Below are 20568 nucleotides of genomic sequence, written 5' to 3'. Positions count from 1 at the left end.
ACCGCTTGAGATATTACCAATCTAATGGGTTATTCTAATAGCTTAGTTGAGATTTGCGTATTAATTTGAACTCTTTCCGAGTTTTAATTAAGGTTTGCCCAGATATATCAGCATAAAAAGGTATTGTATGACTGGAAACATCAGTTTTTGTGCTAAATCGATGTTCTCGTAGAACTTCGCACAAAACGAGAATCGGCGTGGTTTCGGTATTCATCCCATATGATCGAAGAGGCTTGAAGGTAAATGTTTAACCTATTTTAATGTTACTTTTTGTATTGTTTTAAACAATTTTTAGGGCTCATAACTTCGCCTTATTAACGTACCAACATTTTAAAACATGCATCTTTTGTTTCTTGTAATAGCTAGCTCATTACTAACACTTTTACACTTATAAACTTCGAAAAGTTTTATGGACAGATTTCGAACTTTTCACCCAAAAGTTTATTATCGCAAATTCACGCCTCAAAGGTCAGCTACGTTAAACATATACGTATGTACGGTATTTGATTAGGTGCCAAGATATTTCACTTTATTGATATATTATTGTATGTTATATTTTATATTAATGTTTTTTGAAGAAACTGTCGAAACGTACAGTTTGAATGTGAAAATACACATCGACACGAGAGCTGATAGCTGGTGTTGGCCTGGTTTTCGATTTGATAAAATTTGCTGAACAACAGTGATATCTGGATAGATAAAAAATACCAAGTTTCATGACACGATTAAATTATTTAAATGTTGATAAAGTAAATGAACCCCACATTATATTAAGTTCTAAATAATTATGATAATATGCATTGTTATCTTACAATGCATTTGTGTTTACATTTTGTATGCATGTTTGCAATCTGCACAAATTGCACTTGATTTTTGCATTTAATATTTATAGCTTATTTGCTTTATAATCTTATGGCTTGAAATATTAAAATTTCCAAAACAATGGTTTTGTAATGGAGACATTAAATAATTTAAAATGTTATTGTACAAGTTTAGCAGACGACATTTTGCTTTGGATATCCCGTTACCTGTAAAAAAGTTGACCATACATTTTTATAATACTACTATTCACAGTTTACTATCCAAGTGTTAAAAATTTACATGATTCCTTTGGTAACCACATATTATAAAAAAAATCCTAAAATTGGTGATAAAAGTATTTTTTTTATTTATTTATTTAGTGTACTTGAATGATAATAGGCCTCTTGTTAGCCTGTTGTATATTTGAGTTGTCATAGAAACTAGTCACATTATACCAATAATACATGCCTGGTCATGTGGACGCCCCACATATAATCTACCCAGCTTAAACATGTGTAGTAACAATGCCATGTTCTCTTGTCAAGTTCAAATTTGTTTTATATTGGACTGCTAGGGTTGTCATAGGAACTAGATAGCCATTGTTTTCAGCCAGGGACTTTTAAAGATTAATCTATAACTCAGTGACTTGGCAAGCACCCAACTTGAAGTAAACAATTTCTTTTAATACATAATGTTCTGAATAAGCAGTTTACAAGGATTTTAGATATATGCCGTAAATGTTTGAGCTCTATAACAAAATACTGTGTATTTATTTTTCCAAAGACTTTGTTAAGCTGATATTCTAGTAGACGAAATCCTGATCAATTTATCGAGAAATTAGGACGTTTTACCATTCAAGTGGGGTATTTTAAAGGTTGCTCGATTGATAAATGGTTCTATAACACTGGAATGATTTAGTGTATATTTAAGTAGTATGTCAAATGTTCACATGTAGGTTGCCACTAGCAACTTCAATAATAATAGTGTTGTTATATATAAATTAACAAGGAAAATTTCTGAAGTGGTGTATAGCTGTATAGCACAAAACTTGGCAGGTTATGTATTGAGTGACTTTGAAGGCGATTTTTTTTGTAATCCTGGTGTGCATTGACTTTTTTTATTCAATGATCATGTCTTATTGATAAAATCTAAAATATAAGTATATTTTGAGATAGTGTTCAGCTCGATTTGGTATTTAAATTTAAATCTAAAGTTTCTACGCTTCCAAAGCTGTACGTATATAATTATATACATGTATTAAACATTATATAGAAATAATGCAAACAAAAAATATACATGCAGAATGAGTATTGTCCATAGAATATCATATTTAAAATTACAGGTTTGGTGGACTTTAATATGACATTTGCTGTCTCAGTAAAATGTTTGCTTTGATTTCATGTCAGCTGGTGTTAGTGTCATTTGACATGCACAGATCTTTTCATAAATGAAAATGATCAAAATAACATTTTTGTTATTAAAATCACTGATAAAAAAGAAAACGAGAAAAGTAAGATTTATTTTTCCCAGAAAATGTTCATTATCCTGTATTCTGTTAAATGCAAGCTCGTTTTACCATGTTGATGGTTTATAAATCAGTTCAATCTTCAATATTGATTAATAATTTTATTTTCTAAAGTGTCTCAACAGGTTTTCTTTTCATTTTCGAGAATGCTATATGATTGTTTCCAAATTCAGTTACAGTCATCCGGTATATACTGTGACACCCCCTTTCTTCATAGATATTTACTCTATGTGCAATCCGCAACCCCACCTGAACCTTAGGCCCAGCTCCTACCGGTACATTTCACTCTTCAACCTAGGTCTCCTATACAATCCCATCTCTCAACATAAATGCCTCCTACAATCCCATTTTCAGCGTAAACCTTAGTCCCTCCTACATTGTATCCCTCAACCTTGAATTTAGACTTCTTTTAATCCTATCCTAAATTTTGGTGCCTCTTACAATCACACCCTCAACATTATTTGTAAGTACCTCCTACAATCCCACCCTCAATATTATATGTAAGTGCCTCCTACAATCCCACCCTCAACATTATATGTAAGTGCCTCCTACAATCCCACCCTCAACATTATAAGTACCTCCTACAATCCCACCCTCAACATTATATGTAAGTACCTCCTACAATCCCACCCTCAACATTATATGTAAGTACCTCCTACAATCCCACCCACAACATTATATGTAAGTACCTCCTACAATCCCACCCCAACTATATGTAATACCTCCACAATCCCACCACAACATCAGTACCATCCCCCCAAATTATATGTAAGTACCTCCTACAATCCCACCCCAACATATATTATGTACCTCCTACCTACAATCCCACCCACAACACATTATATGTAAGTACCTCCTACAATCCCACCCTCAACATTATATGTAAGTACCTCCTACAATCCCCCCCTCCTACCTCACACTCCCACCCTTCAGCCTCTGTAATCCTTAATTATCCTTAATTTCTCCTCTTATCTTATCCATCAATATAAATTATATATATATTAGATATCACCTCTTGCAATTATGTTTTTTTAATCTAAGTCATGATTCTTTTATTATTCCTACAAACTTGCATTTTAGCATAAAATCGCACCTCTCGACCTAGAATTTAGATCTCCCTCAACATGCCTCCTACAATCCAATCCCTCTATATCATATAGTGCCTCTGAAGCAACAAAATTAAACAATTTTATTGTTTTAACTTTCTGATCATTAAAATTCTCCGGTGAGATGTTAGTTTCAAACCATAAAAAAAAAACGGTTATTAAAACTGTAGTCAAAATTGATGCCAGACACCTTGACCAATATTTAGATTATCAGAATTTCTTCTATCTTCTTTTTAATAATATTTTGTGAAACCAGACAGAATGATAAGGATAGATATGACCTAATATTTTATCTTTCATGTGTCACAAGTTAAAAATTGACAGTTTTATTTGATGCTTAGTAAAGTGGCAATTTTAGAGAAAAAAAAACTCGTGAATTCAGCCTAAAACTACTTCAGTGGATAATAATTCTTTAAATAATGATCTAGAGCAAAGCTTTACACTTGATGAATGTTTTTTTTTTATTTTAAAAAGAGAAATATTAGAAAATAATAAAAATATAATCTCTATGACACGAAGATTGATGTAAAATCTAATGATATTCAAAGGGTAAGGAAAATCAAACATCTGTGAAATATATTAAAAAATTAAAAATAGAAATAGAAATTTATACTTCTATCAATAATAATTCATGGAAAAAAAATACAAATCATGAGAAAAAAAGACAATAAAATTTAATTGTTCTTGACATAAAAAACAAGAAAACTGAAGTAGGTTAAAATGTAGTTATACCTCACAAAAAAACTTTATATAAAACATTATTATTTAATTTTGAAGAAAATGATTTAATTTGATATATTTGATTTCTGGTGACTTATATACATGTGTAAATGCTAAATTATGTCAATTCATATAACAGATTTAGATTGAACTTTTCAACATAAAGAAAATCATCAAGTAAATATTTATACATTTATATATATAAAAAAACCCAGATAACTTAAGCTGTAATTAAAGCAACAATCAACAAATTAAATTGGATTAAAAAGAACAAAAGAAGTGTTAATTGTGATGGAGTAGTATGGATTGTCAGTATTGGTTTAATTTGTGTCAACACTATGTAACGTGTTGGGCATGTTGTATTGGGCTGACTGTTGTTTCATCGGCTGTCAATAGAGTTTAAGTGTTTATCAATAGCCTCATTGATTAATAATCAGCGTTATTTGTGCCGTGTGTAGACCAGCTCTCTCATTCACGATGCTGAAACCACGAATTAATCAGATGCATGCATATGTTTATGTTTTCTATGATTAATAGTTTGGTTCTCAGCGTTTAAGTCAACACCAATATTACTCTGACCACAAGAATTATATTGCTACATAATTCTATGTGAATGAATTTCTAGCGCTCCCCTCAGAACTGCGTGGCAACGCAATGAGTCTGGAGTCGATACCACTCTGAATACGTCTTGTGCAAAATTCATTATATCACCGAAATATGACAGTTAAACGGGCCATAAAAATCGGCCATGTGTGAAAAGTGTTTGAATGACAACACCTAGGTTTTAGATAGATAAACTACTGATTGTGTATATTAAAAGCCAACTCTAATGCTCCACTCATATCATCCCGTATGCCAGTCATGTTCAACTGAAGAATCACAGATATTTTCCTTTCTATAAAAATTGTGGAGTTTTTGTCCTAGCCGAGTAGAATTGATTTGCAGTAATTTCCATTGTTGAATGCCTCACCAGAAGTGCAGATTGTTATAGCAACCTGCCCATTATTTATGCATGCCGCTAGTGGAACGTTGTTGGCATTGTCATGGCAACACCCAAATTTGCAGGTAAGAACAGGTAGACGGGATCCAGGTAAAGGCCGTTAGATAGAATTGTGTTCGGGAGTCCTGTTGATAGGAGATCGACTTTTTCTCCATGCAAGGATAGCTGAAATCTATATGGGGCGCTAGTTTTCAATGTCCCGATGTTAACGCTATATATTGAAACCATTGTGATAGTCGTTAAGGTAAAAGTGTTGTCAAGCTTTTCATCAGCTGGGACGTCCGATCGTCAGTGCCTCAGGATCAACAGTAAGTTATTTAAAGATAAATATCTATAGATACTTAAAATTCAGTAGTGTCATAATTGTTACAAACGTTTTGAAGTCAATAAATTCTCGATAGTACACGTTTTAAGATTGATATCTTAGAAAGATCTATGGTTATAAATTGTTAATGAAGAGACAGTTTTTACGTAAAGACTTTATCTGTATCGCGTTACACACATATCTCCATTATCTTTGACTACTTTACCTTGGAATTCAGTGTCATTTTACATCATGAAGGTATGTACTTATTAAATAGTTATATGAGAGGGGTGTAACACATTAAAATTTAGTGATTTGTGTTTTGTAAAAAAAATGAAAAATAAAAATGAAAAAAATTGATATATGTAATGGTCGTCTGCCTGTTTTCTACTGTAGATATAGATTAGATTTTCATTTCTCTATGTTAGGTTAGCATTTAAAGATTATCTGATGGGTTTTTTTACCAATAAAATTAATTAAAGTTGATGATTGAGATGTCTGAATTGTATCCTTTATTTGTCGATATTAAACGTAATGAAATTGACGTAGCATCGACACATCAAACAGACCACTATGTGCCTTAGTTAGGAACTTACCAGGTAGGTAACAAGGTTTAGGATACAGGTAAGGAAAGCTCATTAAATCTTAAGAAGGAATGGTTATCACAGGTACAGAGGTAAGGAGGTAAATATATAGACAGCTAAGTGAATGGTGCTTACCCAGGTGTGGCAAAAGGTGTATCGTGATAACGGACATCAGTGTAATTAACTTTAAATAGTCCCGAGGTCACAATGGCTAGAAGTTACATTGATCCTAATCTTATCTTCACTCTACTTCAGAAAGTAAACTACAATTATAGGAATGTAGACATTTTGATGTCTTTTATATATATTCCAGGTATGTCAGTAGTAATTTTATGGTAGCTTAGTTTGTGGAATTGTCAATAATCAGGAGTTTATTCCTAAAAAATTTTGATAAATATGTTGATTTTTTATATGTGCAATATAAATGCATGGTGCATGTCTGTATTTTCAATATGTTTTCAAGAGTACTTTTTTCCAGAAATCTTTGAAGTTTGTTGATTCTTTCTATGATATTTTGGTGCAGACCTTATGTAAGCTAAGACAAAGACCAGACACTGTTTTGTGTTTTTTTTTTAATTCTGTTTCCATTAAATCTTTGTACACTTCTAACATACACTGTAATAAATTTATTGGTGGTTTAAGAATACTTGTTTGTATAGAAACGTTTGGAGGACAATGAGCTGTTCCAGCTAATACCCCTGTGTATCACGTTGCTAAAGTGGCTCTTACATGTGCACAGGTATTTTGTACAGTTCAATTCGTCACTTTATTAACACTCAACTTATTGCCATAATTCATTGACACGGGAGATATTTTGCCAAAAACCATAATCTTAGTGGCAGAAGTTGAACAAAGGGTCGTACATAGGTATTTAGTGTATTGTTAATCACACCAGGGCTCCGGTATTATATTGTCCGGTATATGAACATGAAAACCATATATATATAATGATTTTCTGTATTATATTATTCAATCGTTTCCATCTAATACCTACTTCTCGAGAATTCATGTTTATGTAAAAGCTTGTATATGAGTCATTGTGTGATCTCAATTTTGTAAAACTTAACTATTATTCTTATTTGAAGCTAGGGAACAAGTAAGTATTAAAAGTGTATTGCAAATGAAATGGTAAAAAACTGCTTAGCATTAAAAGTTTTAATACTTTCAAGAATATTATCAACAGGTGTTAAGCTTAGGGGAAAACGTATGGAAATTCTTTGGTCTGCTTTAATTTGTAAAACCAGTGATTGGCTTATTAACATATTCTATATGAATACATTTGTAATTAGTATACAGATCAAACTATTGGTGCATTTTTAGAACGATATAGTAATGAACATTTTAAGGATAATCCGTTAGATATTGCAGAGAGGGAATGGAATATTAAAGAAATATTCAAACTAGGGGGAGATAATCTTGTAATATTTAAACTTTTCTGTAGAAAATGAGTTTTTCGTGATGAAACTGATGCCGAGTCTTGTAGGATCCTAAAACCTTATAACCACAACTTGATCACAATTCAATAGGATTAACAAGCTGTAGAATGCCAACATAACCAGTTGGTCACCATGACTTATAGATATAAAGTGTTATAAGAATGTCAGACACTCTGTCAATACCACCAAGATATGGTTGAAAATATGATGCCTTAACTTATGGTGGTAGAATATCAAGCACTTCATTCCAACTTTGCATATTAAAGAGTTTTCTGCCTTTGAGGGTAGATATTGATTGTTATGTTATGTGTTTGCGAGTGCAATGTCATATTTTTTGTGAGAAAACAATGTTTTGCTCACAAAATAATGATGTCAGAATCGATACTGTCCTACAAGGGAGATAAATCTGTAATAAGGTGGAAACATGGGTATACCACCACAACTCTGAAGTAGAGGGCTGTAGCAGTAGAATAACAACACTTTAGTTATAGTCACTGTGGTTGTTATATAAGTGGCAGAATGTCTGACTTTTTACATAGCCATGAGCCAGAATGGTAGTAATGGGGTAATGATCAGAGAGTTGTAGAAAGATATAGAGACATACGATGCTGGTTATAATTGTATAATGACATATACTGCAAACCAACTATTTTTCATGTGTGATTTACTTCTGCGAATTTCGTGATCTAAGTAAATTCACAAATATTTATCTCCAATTATTAATATGAACATCGCTTATATTGATAGAAATTTCCAGTAAGCGAACGTTTATCTTCAAAAACTTGTATTGAAAACTACAAAACAAAATAGCCATGCAGAAATGCTGGAGAGTTGGTTTACATATTTATAGTTACCAAACATAGCTAGAGAAAAGATGATGAGAATCAAGATGCTGTTGTGTTGCAGCTTAGCTTTAAAAATACTTTTTACTTAAAAATCTTTTGATCAACATTTTTCCTTTTCGCTGAATTGTCTTAAGTATTTGTTTGATTCATACTCAATAACTAGTTTTCCTATAGTTTTGCGAGGTATATGATTTATGATCATGTCATCGAATTTCACGTATCATTTTTATTGCTGCCGTTTTTGTAGCCTCAGTTTTATAACAAAATGATATGTTTATAAGAATTAATAATTATGAGGAGTTTAATGTTATTTTTATGTAGAGATAGACCATGCCCTAAGGTCATATTCACTAGCCTAATTTAATCATTTGTCAATAACAGAGGGATCGTAGCTGACAGCTAACTGATGGTCGAGATTAATGTTTCTCTCTTTCCCCTCTCACGACAGAACAAAAGCCACTGTTTTAATAGGATATCATTTAACCAGCCTCTCATGAAAACCTACACACAATAATTCAATTAATTTCATAGAAGTTTACAGTTTTGACAGCGAGAGGAATATTATTCTGAAAAATAGCTTGAGTTATTTTATGACCGTTTGCCTGGCATTTACAGACAAATTAATACACTGACAGGGCTTGAAGCTATTTTATGTTCAAATCTTGTGTTTCAAGTAAAAGAAATATGTCTTATATTGTGACAGTTGGTGATCATTTCAGGGCCCTGTACCATATAGTTTCTTCTGTTTTATACACAAAAAACTAACACAGAGGATGAGTTTTTGCTCATTTTCTATGCTCGTGTTCTCTTAAAATTAGATATTTTGTGAACGTCCTTCCTTATAAATTGAACAAAACCTTTAAACATGATGGAATCTGAAACAGTATGACAGCTATGATCTTTTTTTTTTGGTCATATGAAATTTTCTTGTATTCGTCGTTCTTTGTTGAATTACAATGCACTCATTTTACTTCATTTTTATTTAAAAAACATTTTCACATTTCTTTGTCGCTAATCTCCATTTTTCATCTGTGATCAAATGCATGTGTTATTTAACAATTATAGTCAAATAATTTAAAATCAAAAACAACTTTTGATTGACCTCCATAAAAGAGAATTGTTGGTTTCAATTTTCATTTATTATTATGTACCCATATGAAATGAAGAAAAGAAGATATTTTTAAAAAAAATCTAAGGCCAAGAGTTTTAAAATAGTTCTTAATTTAGACCTTGATTTAGGTATTGATGTTTTTTGTTACTTAAAGAGATCAATAAGATTCCTACAAACCTGAAGTTTAACTTTTTTCATTTTTTTGAAAAGTTAAATGCTCATTTAGGTGAAAATATTGAAAACTTGAAATTATGAATCTGATAGGTTGTTTGAAAATGATTTCAATTGCAGAAGATTTTGTTTTCTCCGCAATATATTTGAGGGTGGACTGTGCCTGAGTTTGACATTTATTTTGTGACCCCACAGAAGCAACTATTTGACTTCTGAATTAAATCATGAGTCAACAGAATTTTATGGAAAGATATGGCTAGAAGTTATTGATATTCTCCTCAGCTGTTACTTCTTCACATTTTTCAGTGATAATAAATCCGATATGACTATTCCTCGTTTATGGCGATATTTTGCATTGTGAAGTGACGACTTTGCCGTTTTGGTGATGAAATCCTCTTAATAGACCAACTCCATGATCAATGTCTGACGAGAAAATCCTTTTTCAGAGTTATTATTCAATGAAATGCGAAAGAGCGAATTGATTTCCAATGAATGTGAGGTAAAATGTCACTCTTTTGTCCCAAAGCTTGTGTTGAAGGGTTTTATCTGGAGATGTTCCTCACAGCTTTATATATGAGGGACTTAATAACAAAAAATGAGAAAAAATCGCGAGATGTCTCCAGTTTGATTATAGATCTACAAATATGGATGGTAATGGTGTGGAATTGTCTGATGGCTCAAGATAACGGTGTTCTTTGATCATTATAATGATGCCGCAAAACTAATGTCTCATGTTATTTCATACGGAATAGTTTTATTGTAAGAGACTTCAGTTCTGAAACAAAATTAATGATTTTGTGTCATTTTGTAGGAGGTAAAGTAAACTTTGTGAATTCTTTGTTCAATAAATAATTAAGAGTTTGATTTATATCACATGACGTGTAATACTGTGAATGTACACATTTTAGTGGTTATCGTGTTTTAGCACTAACTACATAACTGTATCTTTTAAATATAACAGTCATTGCATTATAAACAATCCAAAATGATTATACACAATAATTTCAATGTACTGTAATAAGTAGACTGCAAGTAGTGTTACCTTGTAATACATCAACAAGCAACAGATCAAAATCATAGCGTTATATATCATTTGACAAAAAAGAATTAAGATAAAGGAATTATTTTCAGTATGCATTGATTAAGCAAAGATAGGAACTTAAATAAATAAGACCTCGAATAGGAGGAGGAGTTAGGGAAACAGGTGTACATTAACATAGGGTCAAACATAGGAATTTCATCTTTAAATAGGATATGACAGTTAAAATATCATGTCAAGATATATTTAAAGATCGATCAAGATAATAAAAATATTATATAGCAAATAAAGAAAATATACAGCTGTAAATTTGATTAAGAATTTTACTGTAAACCAACTGTCTTTTGCTGATAATAATTTTGCGATTTCCATTTTAAAACAAGTTCGCAACGATTGATATGCGCGGATTTGAAATTTTAATGGAATTTCCAATCAATATCAATGATGTAGATGTTAATTCGCGAATATAAATTTTCATGAATTCACTTAAAATAGTAAAATTCATGAAAATAAATCACACACAGAAGAAAACTGGTTTATAGACTATCTTATTTATTAATATTTATAAGAAACTTATTATTTATGTAAAACATTCAGAGAAGGTTTGATATTAGGATGATAAGTAGTTAAGAATAGAAATGCAATATTTTGTTTATGGACCTTTGTATCCATGCTTGTAACATGGTCGTTATAAGGAAATACTCATTTTAAAGGGTTTGGTAGGGTTTGATTTATTTGTACACTTTGGATTTTTGTGTCACTATAGTTAGCAGTTAAGTGGAAGTTCAAGTGTGCCATTCAAAATAATTTGGAGAACGAAACACAAATATAGAGTTTCTTCAGTAAAAAGAGGATGTGGGCCTAGCACTCCGGCTATACTTTGTGTTTAATGATAAAATTGGGGTGGTACAAACTTTTAAAAAAAACTGACATTTAGAGTTTTGATTTTAGGGCATAAATATATCCAATGAAAGCAGTTTTACAAAAATATTCAGGTTTTGTCATGTTCATGAGAAAATGACCTTTCAAACATTTACTGTTTTCACCAGTTGTATTGCTAAAATGTCACTGACATTTTGATTCTGTTCATATTTGACACTTTTGATGCATTCTCCAATACTGGAATGCTTTTCCCACGTAGATAATAGCTTTACACATATAGGACATTTCAGTTTACAGTGAAACATTTGAAAATGAAGACCCATGCATTGTGATTATCACAAAATTCTTCAGAATATTTACATATTCTCTCTAATTCTATATGTTATGTTGCTATCTAAAACTATGTAATGTTTCAAAGTGGTGGTCAGTTTTGAGGTTTGTTAAATAGACATGAAAGATATTTAGATTACTCAAATTATTTAGATTATTCCTTCTGTTATATTTAAACAACCATGTGTGATATATGTAAAACATAAAGTTAGGCTTTATCAGGGGGATAGAAATGCAAACAAAAACATATTTTTCAGTTTGTAGAAATTTTCCAATATAAACTGCTCAACGTTTCATCACTTAGAGAAAGGAAATCTGATAGCACTCTAAGGGTCTCTATACTAGGATCCTTGTGGCTATATTATACTATAACGTCAGGAAGATTATATTTCATCATATATAAATGTAATCTTTGCTAGATTGGTATATAATTGTATCCAGCTTGATTAATTAAGAATTATTATTCATTCTTTATCTTTTATTGTACGTATAGTGCTCTCCAATTGTGTTCAAAATAATCATTTAACACAATACATCTGGGAATATTCATTCTAATTGGATAACATATAGTTTTCTTCCTAAAAATTTGATTGGATAATGTAAACTGCCTTCCAAGCAACTGATTGGAAAACAAAGCATACGGCCAGTAAAGTCACTTTTTAATTCCATCACTTCAGTTTAGACATTCTTTACTGGAGTGACTTAAGAAATCCTGCCAAACTTTGTTCGCCTGAGGTTGATGGGACCATGGTAATTCTTAGAGTTAATCAAGTATTTATTAAGAAAACCTAACTTAATATAATATGTAATGAAAAGATTTTCTTTAGCACCAAGAAAATATTTTCATTGATTTAGATTAATGAATTAAACATGGAAAAATATAACGTATTTATTTACAAAGTGAGTATAAAAAGTTAGAAGTTTGTATGTCCCTTCCAGTATTTAATGCATTGCCTTTCACATTTGATATTGTATGATTTCAGGAGGCGATGGTCCCAGACTTTGGAAGGACAACCAACATCTACCTATAAACAAGATGTGACTTTGTTTCGATAAGCCTTTTACACTGCTGCCGTCCACTTCACCAACATGGCCTCCGTAGTCTCAACGAAAACACGAAAGTTAGATGCCATTTGTGCCAAATTAAAACTCATCAGCAATGACTCGCCTCTGTCTCTTCCTGGTCTTGGCTCCACTTCCAGTCTGTGTCACCAAGAACCTCTGACACAGGCCAGTTTCAACCATGCCAGTCCAATCAATCTGTCAAATAAAATGGTTGAAGATGCAACACCCGAAGTTAACTCAATTCTTCAAAATAATGTAGGTGAGGTTGTATCATCAGGCAAAGAAGAAATAAGAAGTGATGTTTTGCAAAATTGTAGAGAATCCGAAGATCAGGTATTGTCTCTTGTGACTAGAAAACATGAAAGCACAAACACTGGGAATCCTGGTTCTGATTCTTCAGGGAGCAATGTTTATTCTTCAGAATCGGACAAGGAAGGACTTAGATGTGAAAATAATAACAACGATTTGACTGAAAAATTGTCGCACGATCTCAGTAGCAACCATAGTGATGTTACAAATAATTTAGAACTTTCGCAGAGAAACGATGATAAGGACATGGAAAATTGTGAAGGAAATGATTTGGGTGATGATATGGATGGGAAGAGTGTTGATTTATCATCAGTGAAAGGTTTAGCAACGTCATCGGTCTGTACACCAGCCATATCACCTGTATCGTCATCAACACCATCAGCATTCTCTACACCAACTATTTCTAGTCAGTTGAAAGTGTCTGGGGCAAGTCGGAGAAAAAGTCGGAAAGCAACCCCACGTAATATATCTCAAGTACGGGAAATTATGGGACAGTATGATTGTATAGATGATAAAGACGAACTTGCAGAGTATGAGTTGAATAACCAAAATACAACATTCCCACCTCCAGAAAATGACGATGAATATATGGATGAAGAAGAGAATGTGAGAACTGTAAATGAAAGTATGGACATGGAAGAGAGTCTGATTCAATCACCAGAAACCAGTATTACTTCAGTACCTAGTAGTATTAATGATAGCTCTAGTTCATTAAACCTCACTACTAAGTCTTCAGAAGGCCGCAACTCAAGGAAAACTAGGAAGCCTCAGATGACACCAAGCTTTAATATGCCACTAGACTTATCTGTGTGCCGGACCGACGCCGACAGTTACATGGACAGTGATAGTTCCGAATTTGAATACAGTATGGATGGGGATGAGATGTCTCTGAGAAGCGAGTCGGGACGAAATTCACCAGAAGATCTACGTGTAGCAACATCCATAGATAAATCATCAACAGTGCCAAAGCCAACACCAAAAAATTCCTCCAAGCAAGACAATCTTGAAATATCTGCCCTAAAGGACTATGCGGAGAACACCATGAATGAACTTCTACAGATGTATGGTCTGAGCAGATCTGCTGACTCAGTCACCGGGCAAGTTCACCCTGAAAATTTCTCTTCCAATAAGATACTAGCACATGGTGGAGTGCCGTTGATTCCAGGTAAAGATAAGTTCCGTCCAATCCTACCAAAGAACTACCAGCTAGATCCGACGGTCAATGGTGACACTCTACAGGGTCATTCCCCCACAACATCTCCAGCAGGCAAGGCCGGAATCTACGTCAATTACGTCAACTCTCATGTCAGCAAGGCAGGAAAACAGAGTGAAGAAGGTAAGACAAATATACTGTAAACAAGCTTACATGTGCAGTTAATTTACACATTTTGTAAATCATCCTGAAACGGTTTCTGCATTTACAGGTATCAGTATACGATAGTTCTTTATGCCAATAAATTGTGAAATTAAATGGCCATTATATTATATCAAATTACTTAAAATATCCTTCAAAACAAGGAAATATCTTTGAAAAAAATCTTTTATTCACTACCAAATGGGAGTCCCTAAAGTGAAGCAAAAAATATAGGTCACAGAGACCTGATTTATACATTTATGTATGAAATCTGCAGCATCTGATAAGCCAGAAACTAAGACGATCTACTAAGTCTGCATGAACAAGCCATGTGTAACTATTCAATAAATTTTAAGCTTGATCTCTGCAATGTGTGGCAATCAAAAGTGAAAAGGAATTAACTCATCACTACCTTGACTTAGTGGATTTCTGATTTTAGGGCTCCAGATTCTTTTCACAGAAAGATCGACCTATTATATCTTGTTGATTTTGTAATTATTTTGGAGGTGGGGGGCGGGGCAGAAAGAAAAGGAGGGAGGAGAGAGAGAAAGAAAAAAAATCATATCAAGTCAAGTATTGATGACTGTATTGTAATATAAGGGTGATTAGTACCAGATGCCTGAGTGTGTCCTGATTAATGAAATAAAGATCATTTTGTCATTGTTTAATGCTTCTTTAATGCTTTCACTCAGTCCATATTGTCAATGTACGGACGGTCACCTGGAAACTGACGACGATAAGGATATGATTGACAACTGTATAAATTAAAGCATTTATTCAGTGGGTGATTTTCATTTCATGTCCAAATTCAAAGTTTTAAAACTAATTTGTTCACATAAAAATGCGGAAAAAAAGAAATTTTTACATAATAGATGTCTTTCCTGAAAGGGAAAAGATTTTTGACATAATGTATGTGTTTTCCGAAATGATGGAGAATTATTCTTCATTTACATGTACAGATTATATATTTCATGGATCAAGTGCGAAAATTAGAATTTATTATTTCGGGGTTCGTTCAGGTCATCTGTCATCTTTGGAGACCTTTACTGACAGCTAGTAGAAATTTATTAACCCCATCTTCAGAACTGTTTTTCATTAAGGAAATTAAAATTGAAATTCATACTTTTTTCTATTCACAAAATACCTGTACATACATTTTATAGGCTTAATCTCATTGCTATTCAAGGCAGCAGTTATTGTACAGTATATACACTGTATGGGAATTTATTGTTTTCACGCCTCCCGACATTTATTACATTGTTTGAAAGTAAATAAATTTATGTTTAATTTTTCATGTTAATCAGTGTAGGGAGTCGACTTAATTGTCGAGGAAAGATCTTTCCTGGGGCAAAATCTCGTATCGCTGTGGCAACCGATGGCACTTTAACGACACGATCCCCTAGGAAATTGATTCTTGGTCAGTACGCTGACAACACATACCTGGATTGATTTCGGAATCAATGAATACATTTGTTTACCATAGTATTATTATAAAGATCCAGCTTTTACTGTGAAAATAGAGTTACGAATCGACAAATTTTCACTCAATACAGTATAGATCTTTCCAAAGTGGTGTTACTTGGAACTCGATTTTGTGTACAAACCGCGCAATACATGTATACATTTTAATTGGTATTGACGTGAATGATGAATTGAAGTTGATATGTTGCCATGCATTCAGTTGTCCAATGACAGAGTTTTGTGTATTGAGCTATTTTATGTGGTTACTGGGGTGGGTTGTCCCATGTTAACTTAGTCAATTATATGTTATCATCGACAAGTATGTACACACTATATGTCTCAATTATGCCTCACAACCAACATTTATTGACATTCAGGTTTATTCTTCTTCAAAAAAGAGCTATACATATAAATGCCAGTACATTAGTTTTCAAATATAAGTGCTTTTATTGTTTTCTTACTTAGGGAATGATGTAAACTTTTAATTTAAACATTTCATAAGATTTTCATCCTTTTACTAAACTTGACATCCTCAGTATATTATAGACAAAAATGATTTGGATGAAGCCACAGTGGTTGAGTGGTTAAGATATATCACATTAAAAGGTTGATGGTTTTTCTCTGGGTACTCCGGCTTCCCTCCATTATTTAAATCTGACACAACCTTTAATGGCCCTTGCTGTAAATAGGACGTAATACTATAACTAAACCAAACGAATCCATTTTGATTTTTATTACTTTGGCTTATATATTATTATCCACATTCTTTTCCTTAATCTTGTCACCTGATCATGCATCGATAGATTGAATAAGTGTCATTTAATTATAGCTTACTATTAACATATCCAAATATCACAAATTGTAGGCTTCTAAATTCTTCTCATATCAATATAATTTCAAGGTCAAGTTTGCTTGAAGGTTATGGTTGGTATTCAAAGATTCTATGTGAAGCCATAAAATGATATATCGTCAAAATAATTAATAATATATGAGTGAAAACTCATATATTAAAAGATAGAAAATCATGGTGACCAAGATATTTATTGAGATTTGTGTGTGTGGATATCGAGGGCTGGATATTTGTATACTACCATATAAAACTCTCCTTCTTTTCCCAGATAAGACCTATAGGTATGAAAGAATGTTAGGGTAGAATATCTGTTATCATTGGTCGCCATAACAACCACAAATTGTATGGGGTAGTAAATTAAATATTGTTTCTACATACATGTACAGAGACTAGACAAATATAGGAGATATTTCTCACACGCTTTTAAATATTTACAGTTTGAGCTACATTTTACTTGTGTATATATGAATTTCTGAGTACTAAGTACGGGGCTTATGTATTCTATCTATTCATGTTGCCATGATGTGTTGTATCTATTCATTTTGTTTAAGTACACGATTATTTAAAAAGAATTATTTGGTGTTATGTTTCATAAGTAATAAGACGACTCAAAACTGGTGTGCAATAAATAGGTAGATCCTTTTTTATCGATCACAATTAAAGTACATTTCCAAATCCACTGGACTAGTCTGCTTTTATATAAGTTGAAAAAGCCTATAAATAGCTGGTTTTAGCTTAATCTGACAGAAACGTTGATATAATACAAACACTGATAGGTGGAAATATTAAAACTCAGGTAGAGCTCGCAGTCAAGTGGCGACCGTCGCCTAGTCCAAAAATTTCCTCTTTTGCGCATGATTTTATGTCTATAAATTTGATTTGCGTCAAGGCATTGAGGCATTGTTGCCTTAGCAACACCGAACTACAGCCATTGTGACGAGTTCAATGCCTTGTTCAAACTTTAGTTCTGGTCAAATAACTCAGACAAAATAAGTCTTGATAGCATTCTATACCAAATCCATTTAATTTGTAAGGCAGTCGGTTTAATTTCAAAGTGGAGAAAAATATGTATTTGGCATGAAATCAATTATTTGTTTTAAAAACTATGTAGAACTAGTAGAAACATGTACAATTAATCAGGGCACTCTGTATACAATAGTAACTAAATTTAGCATGAAAAATCTACTAGTGATATAGGTAAAATACAGGTAAATACAAGGCCTTTGAAAGAAATTGTTAAACGTATAAATACGTAGGGAATTATGTGTATTTTAATTCCCAATACATGGGAGTTTTATGTAGCAGTGAGCAACCAAAAGGGATTATATAAAATGTTTTTGCTTTTAATGTAAAGCCTCGTTGTGTGAAATAAAATAATGTATGTATAAATATGTATTGGTATAAATATTTGATAGTGTTATACAAAAATGTAATCTGCTGAAGGTTTTCCTCATGATTAGAAAAGCCTTGATTTGAAATTGAGTTGGCATTGTTTTGCAATTGAATATGATACTTAATGAACTTTCATGAACAAATAAAAAATAAAAAAAAACGTATATTGAAAATTTTAATCATATTGAGGATTTCAAAGAATGTCTCCAAATAAGAAATACAAAATTACATTCCAAAGTAGCATGTAGCATTTTCTAAAAATTGAGAGTTTGAACATGAAGGGAAATGCTCCATAAAACTGCAATGTCTCCTTTGGTCACCGTTCCTTTTATTAAAGCCATGAAGTGTTCATCTCAGCCAAACATTCATAAAGTAATCTCTATCTTCTCTAAATTCTAACAAAATATATGAAAATCTGACAATGATTCCACTGTGTGAACATATATACTACTCGGATTCAGTCACGCCTAATCAGCATAATTATCCATAATTCATGTTTGTTTGCTTTGAAGCGGGACACGGTCATGATATCATGTAGTGTAATGATTTATCAGGTGTTGGATCATAACCATACGTCTCTCACAACCATGAAAATTATGTGTTTAAAACAAAATTGTCAAGCATTGTTTGTAGGCTGACTCTACTATCATGATAATTAATTTGAACCCAGTCTCGTTCTGAGTGCTCTAGTCAAGATTGAAGAGCACGCTCTCGTTATCGACGTCGCCAAACTTCTAGTGAAAATCGTGATTTTAGCAACAAAGTTAAACAGTTTCCAACAGTTATGTATCGGATATACATCATGCAAGAAGTGAAGCTTAAATACATGAACTTAATCTCTAAATCTGATTTCAAATTTTTATGTAGAATTGAGCATTGGTAAAGATCAAGGGTTTACTGACTTTAGTGTCCACGATGTTCAATGTAATAAATATTAAAATAATATCACTAAGTCTCATATTCAATATTTCTTGGCATGATCTGTATAATGATAGACTGATATACTGTAAAACCTGTTTACTTTGTATAAAGACCATCTATTTGTTAAGATGTGACTTTCTTGTGTGTATCGTACCAGTATGATGATATACAGAGATTGTTGGAATGTATACTCTGTGTATAAAGATCACTTGACCATTAAAACCATTCTCTCTTTATCCCTGGGATGCATGCAAGGTCTAGAATGCTTTTATAGACATGTCAATTTAAGTGTATACTTCTACATATAGTTGTATTAGAAGTTTTAGATCATTATGTAGCCATGGACCACTGAACTACGACCTTTATCATAATTTTGCTATTTTCGTTGACTGTATTATGTTTCTTAGGAGTGGTGCGATTGGTTCATCTGTTTTCAGTATAATGTGATCAAATATCACATGGCCTACTGGTGACTTTGGATGTGTGATTCAGTGAGGTGGCACTATAATGTCAGTATAATGTGATTGAGTATCACATGACCTACTGGTGATTTTGGCTGTGTGGTTCAGTGAGGTAATACTATAAGATCCTACTGGCACCATAACCCTTATAATCCTGCTGGATATATTTTGTAATATATTTCAATAATACTATCCAAGAGAAAATATGAGCGGGAATCCCACAGGGATCCTGCCGGGAATTGGTACCGCAATGCCGCCAGGATTTTCTATTGGGTAAAGCTCCTTGTAGGAAGTAATACAAAATGGCATCAAATACAGATATACTGCTTTCTTTCAGAACAATCTTGAGAATTATTTATCCAACTATCTATTACATAAATAATGGAGGCCATGTTTATTCAACCATTTCCACTGATGCCATATTGAAAACAAAACAAAACTCCCCAATATCCTGTATTTCACCAGAACCATCAATGCTTATCATATAACTATACATCACTGTATAACACAAGGCACCTAAAATTGTTTTAATATCTCCAACTTGTATGACAACTCTCGTTAAAGGATCTTACCATCACCCCCAAAACCTCCATCCTCAAATAACAATCAAGTATCATTGTACCAATTTCCTATTATCTTGAGTTTTCTCAAGGACTTGTCTCCTTCACTTCTCCAAATTAGCCATGGAGAAATTTCCAGTTAAGCTTAATTTTGTGGAAATATGATATTATCGCAGCTAGAAGTTGAGATCTTTATAAATAAGGCTAATTGTCCAAAAATACCATGTAGGCTTCAGTTTCCTCCTTGATTTCCTTCTCACTTTTTGATTGGGAGGGCAGTGTTAAGAGTTTCACACTTAAGAATGTCTAGCTAGGTGCAGTTATAAAAAAAACCCATCGTG

At 32.6% G+C, this 20568-nt stretch overlaps 1 protein-coding gene across 1 annotated transcript in view; it reads left to right on the top strand.

Moving 5' to 3' along the window:
* Nucleotides 1-2: 2 nt before the first annotated feature.
* LOC138319232 (zinc finger protein castor homolog 1-like) overlaps nucleotides 3-20568 on the top strand; it is a 44846-nt gene continuing 24280 nt past the window's right edge. Inside the window, exons 1-2 of the mRNA XM_069262230.1 lie at nucleotides 3-239; nucleotides 12838-14564. Of these exons, the coding sequence (XP_069118331.1) occupies nucleotides 12944-14564 (1621 nt within the window). The 5' untranslated portion in view covers nucleotides 3-239; nucleotides 12838-12943. The remainder of the gene's footprint in view (nucleotides 240-12837; nucleotides 14565-20568) is intronic.

Source organism: Argopecten irradians, chromosome 1 (assembly GCF_041381155.1).
Source record: "Argopecten irradians isolate NY chromosome 1, Ai_NY, whole genome shotgun sequence".
NCBI classification, from domain to species: Eukaryota; Metazoa; Mollusca; class Bivalvia; order Pectinida; family Pectinidae; genus Argopecten; species Argopecten irradians.
Note: the sequence above shows the minus strand (reverse complement) of the source record. Positions and strands in the feature narration are given on the sequence as shown.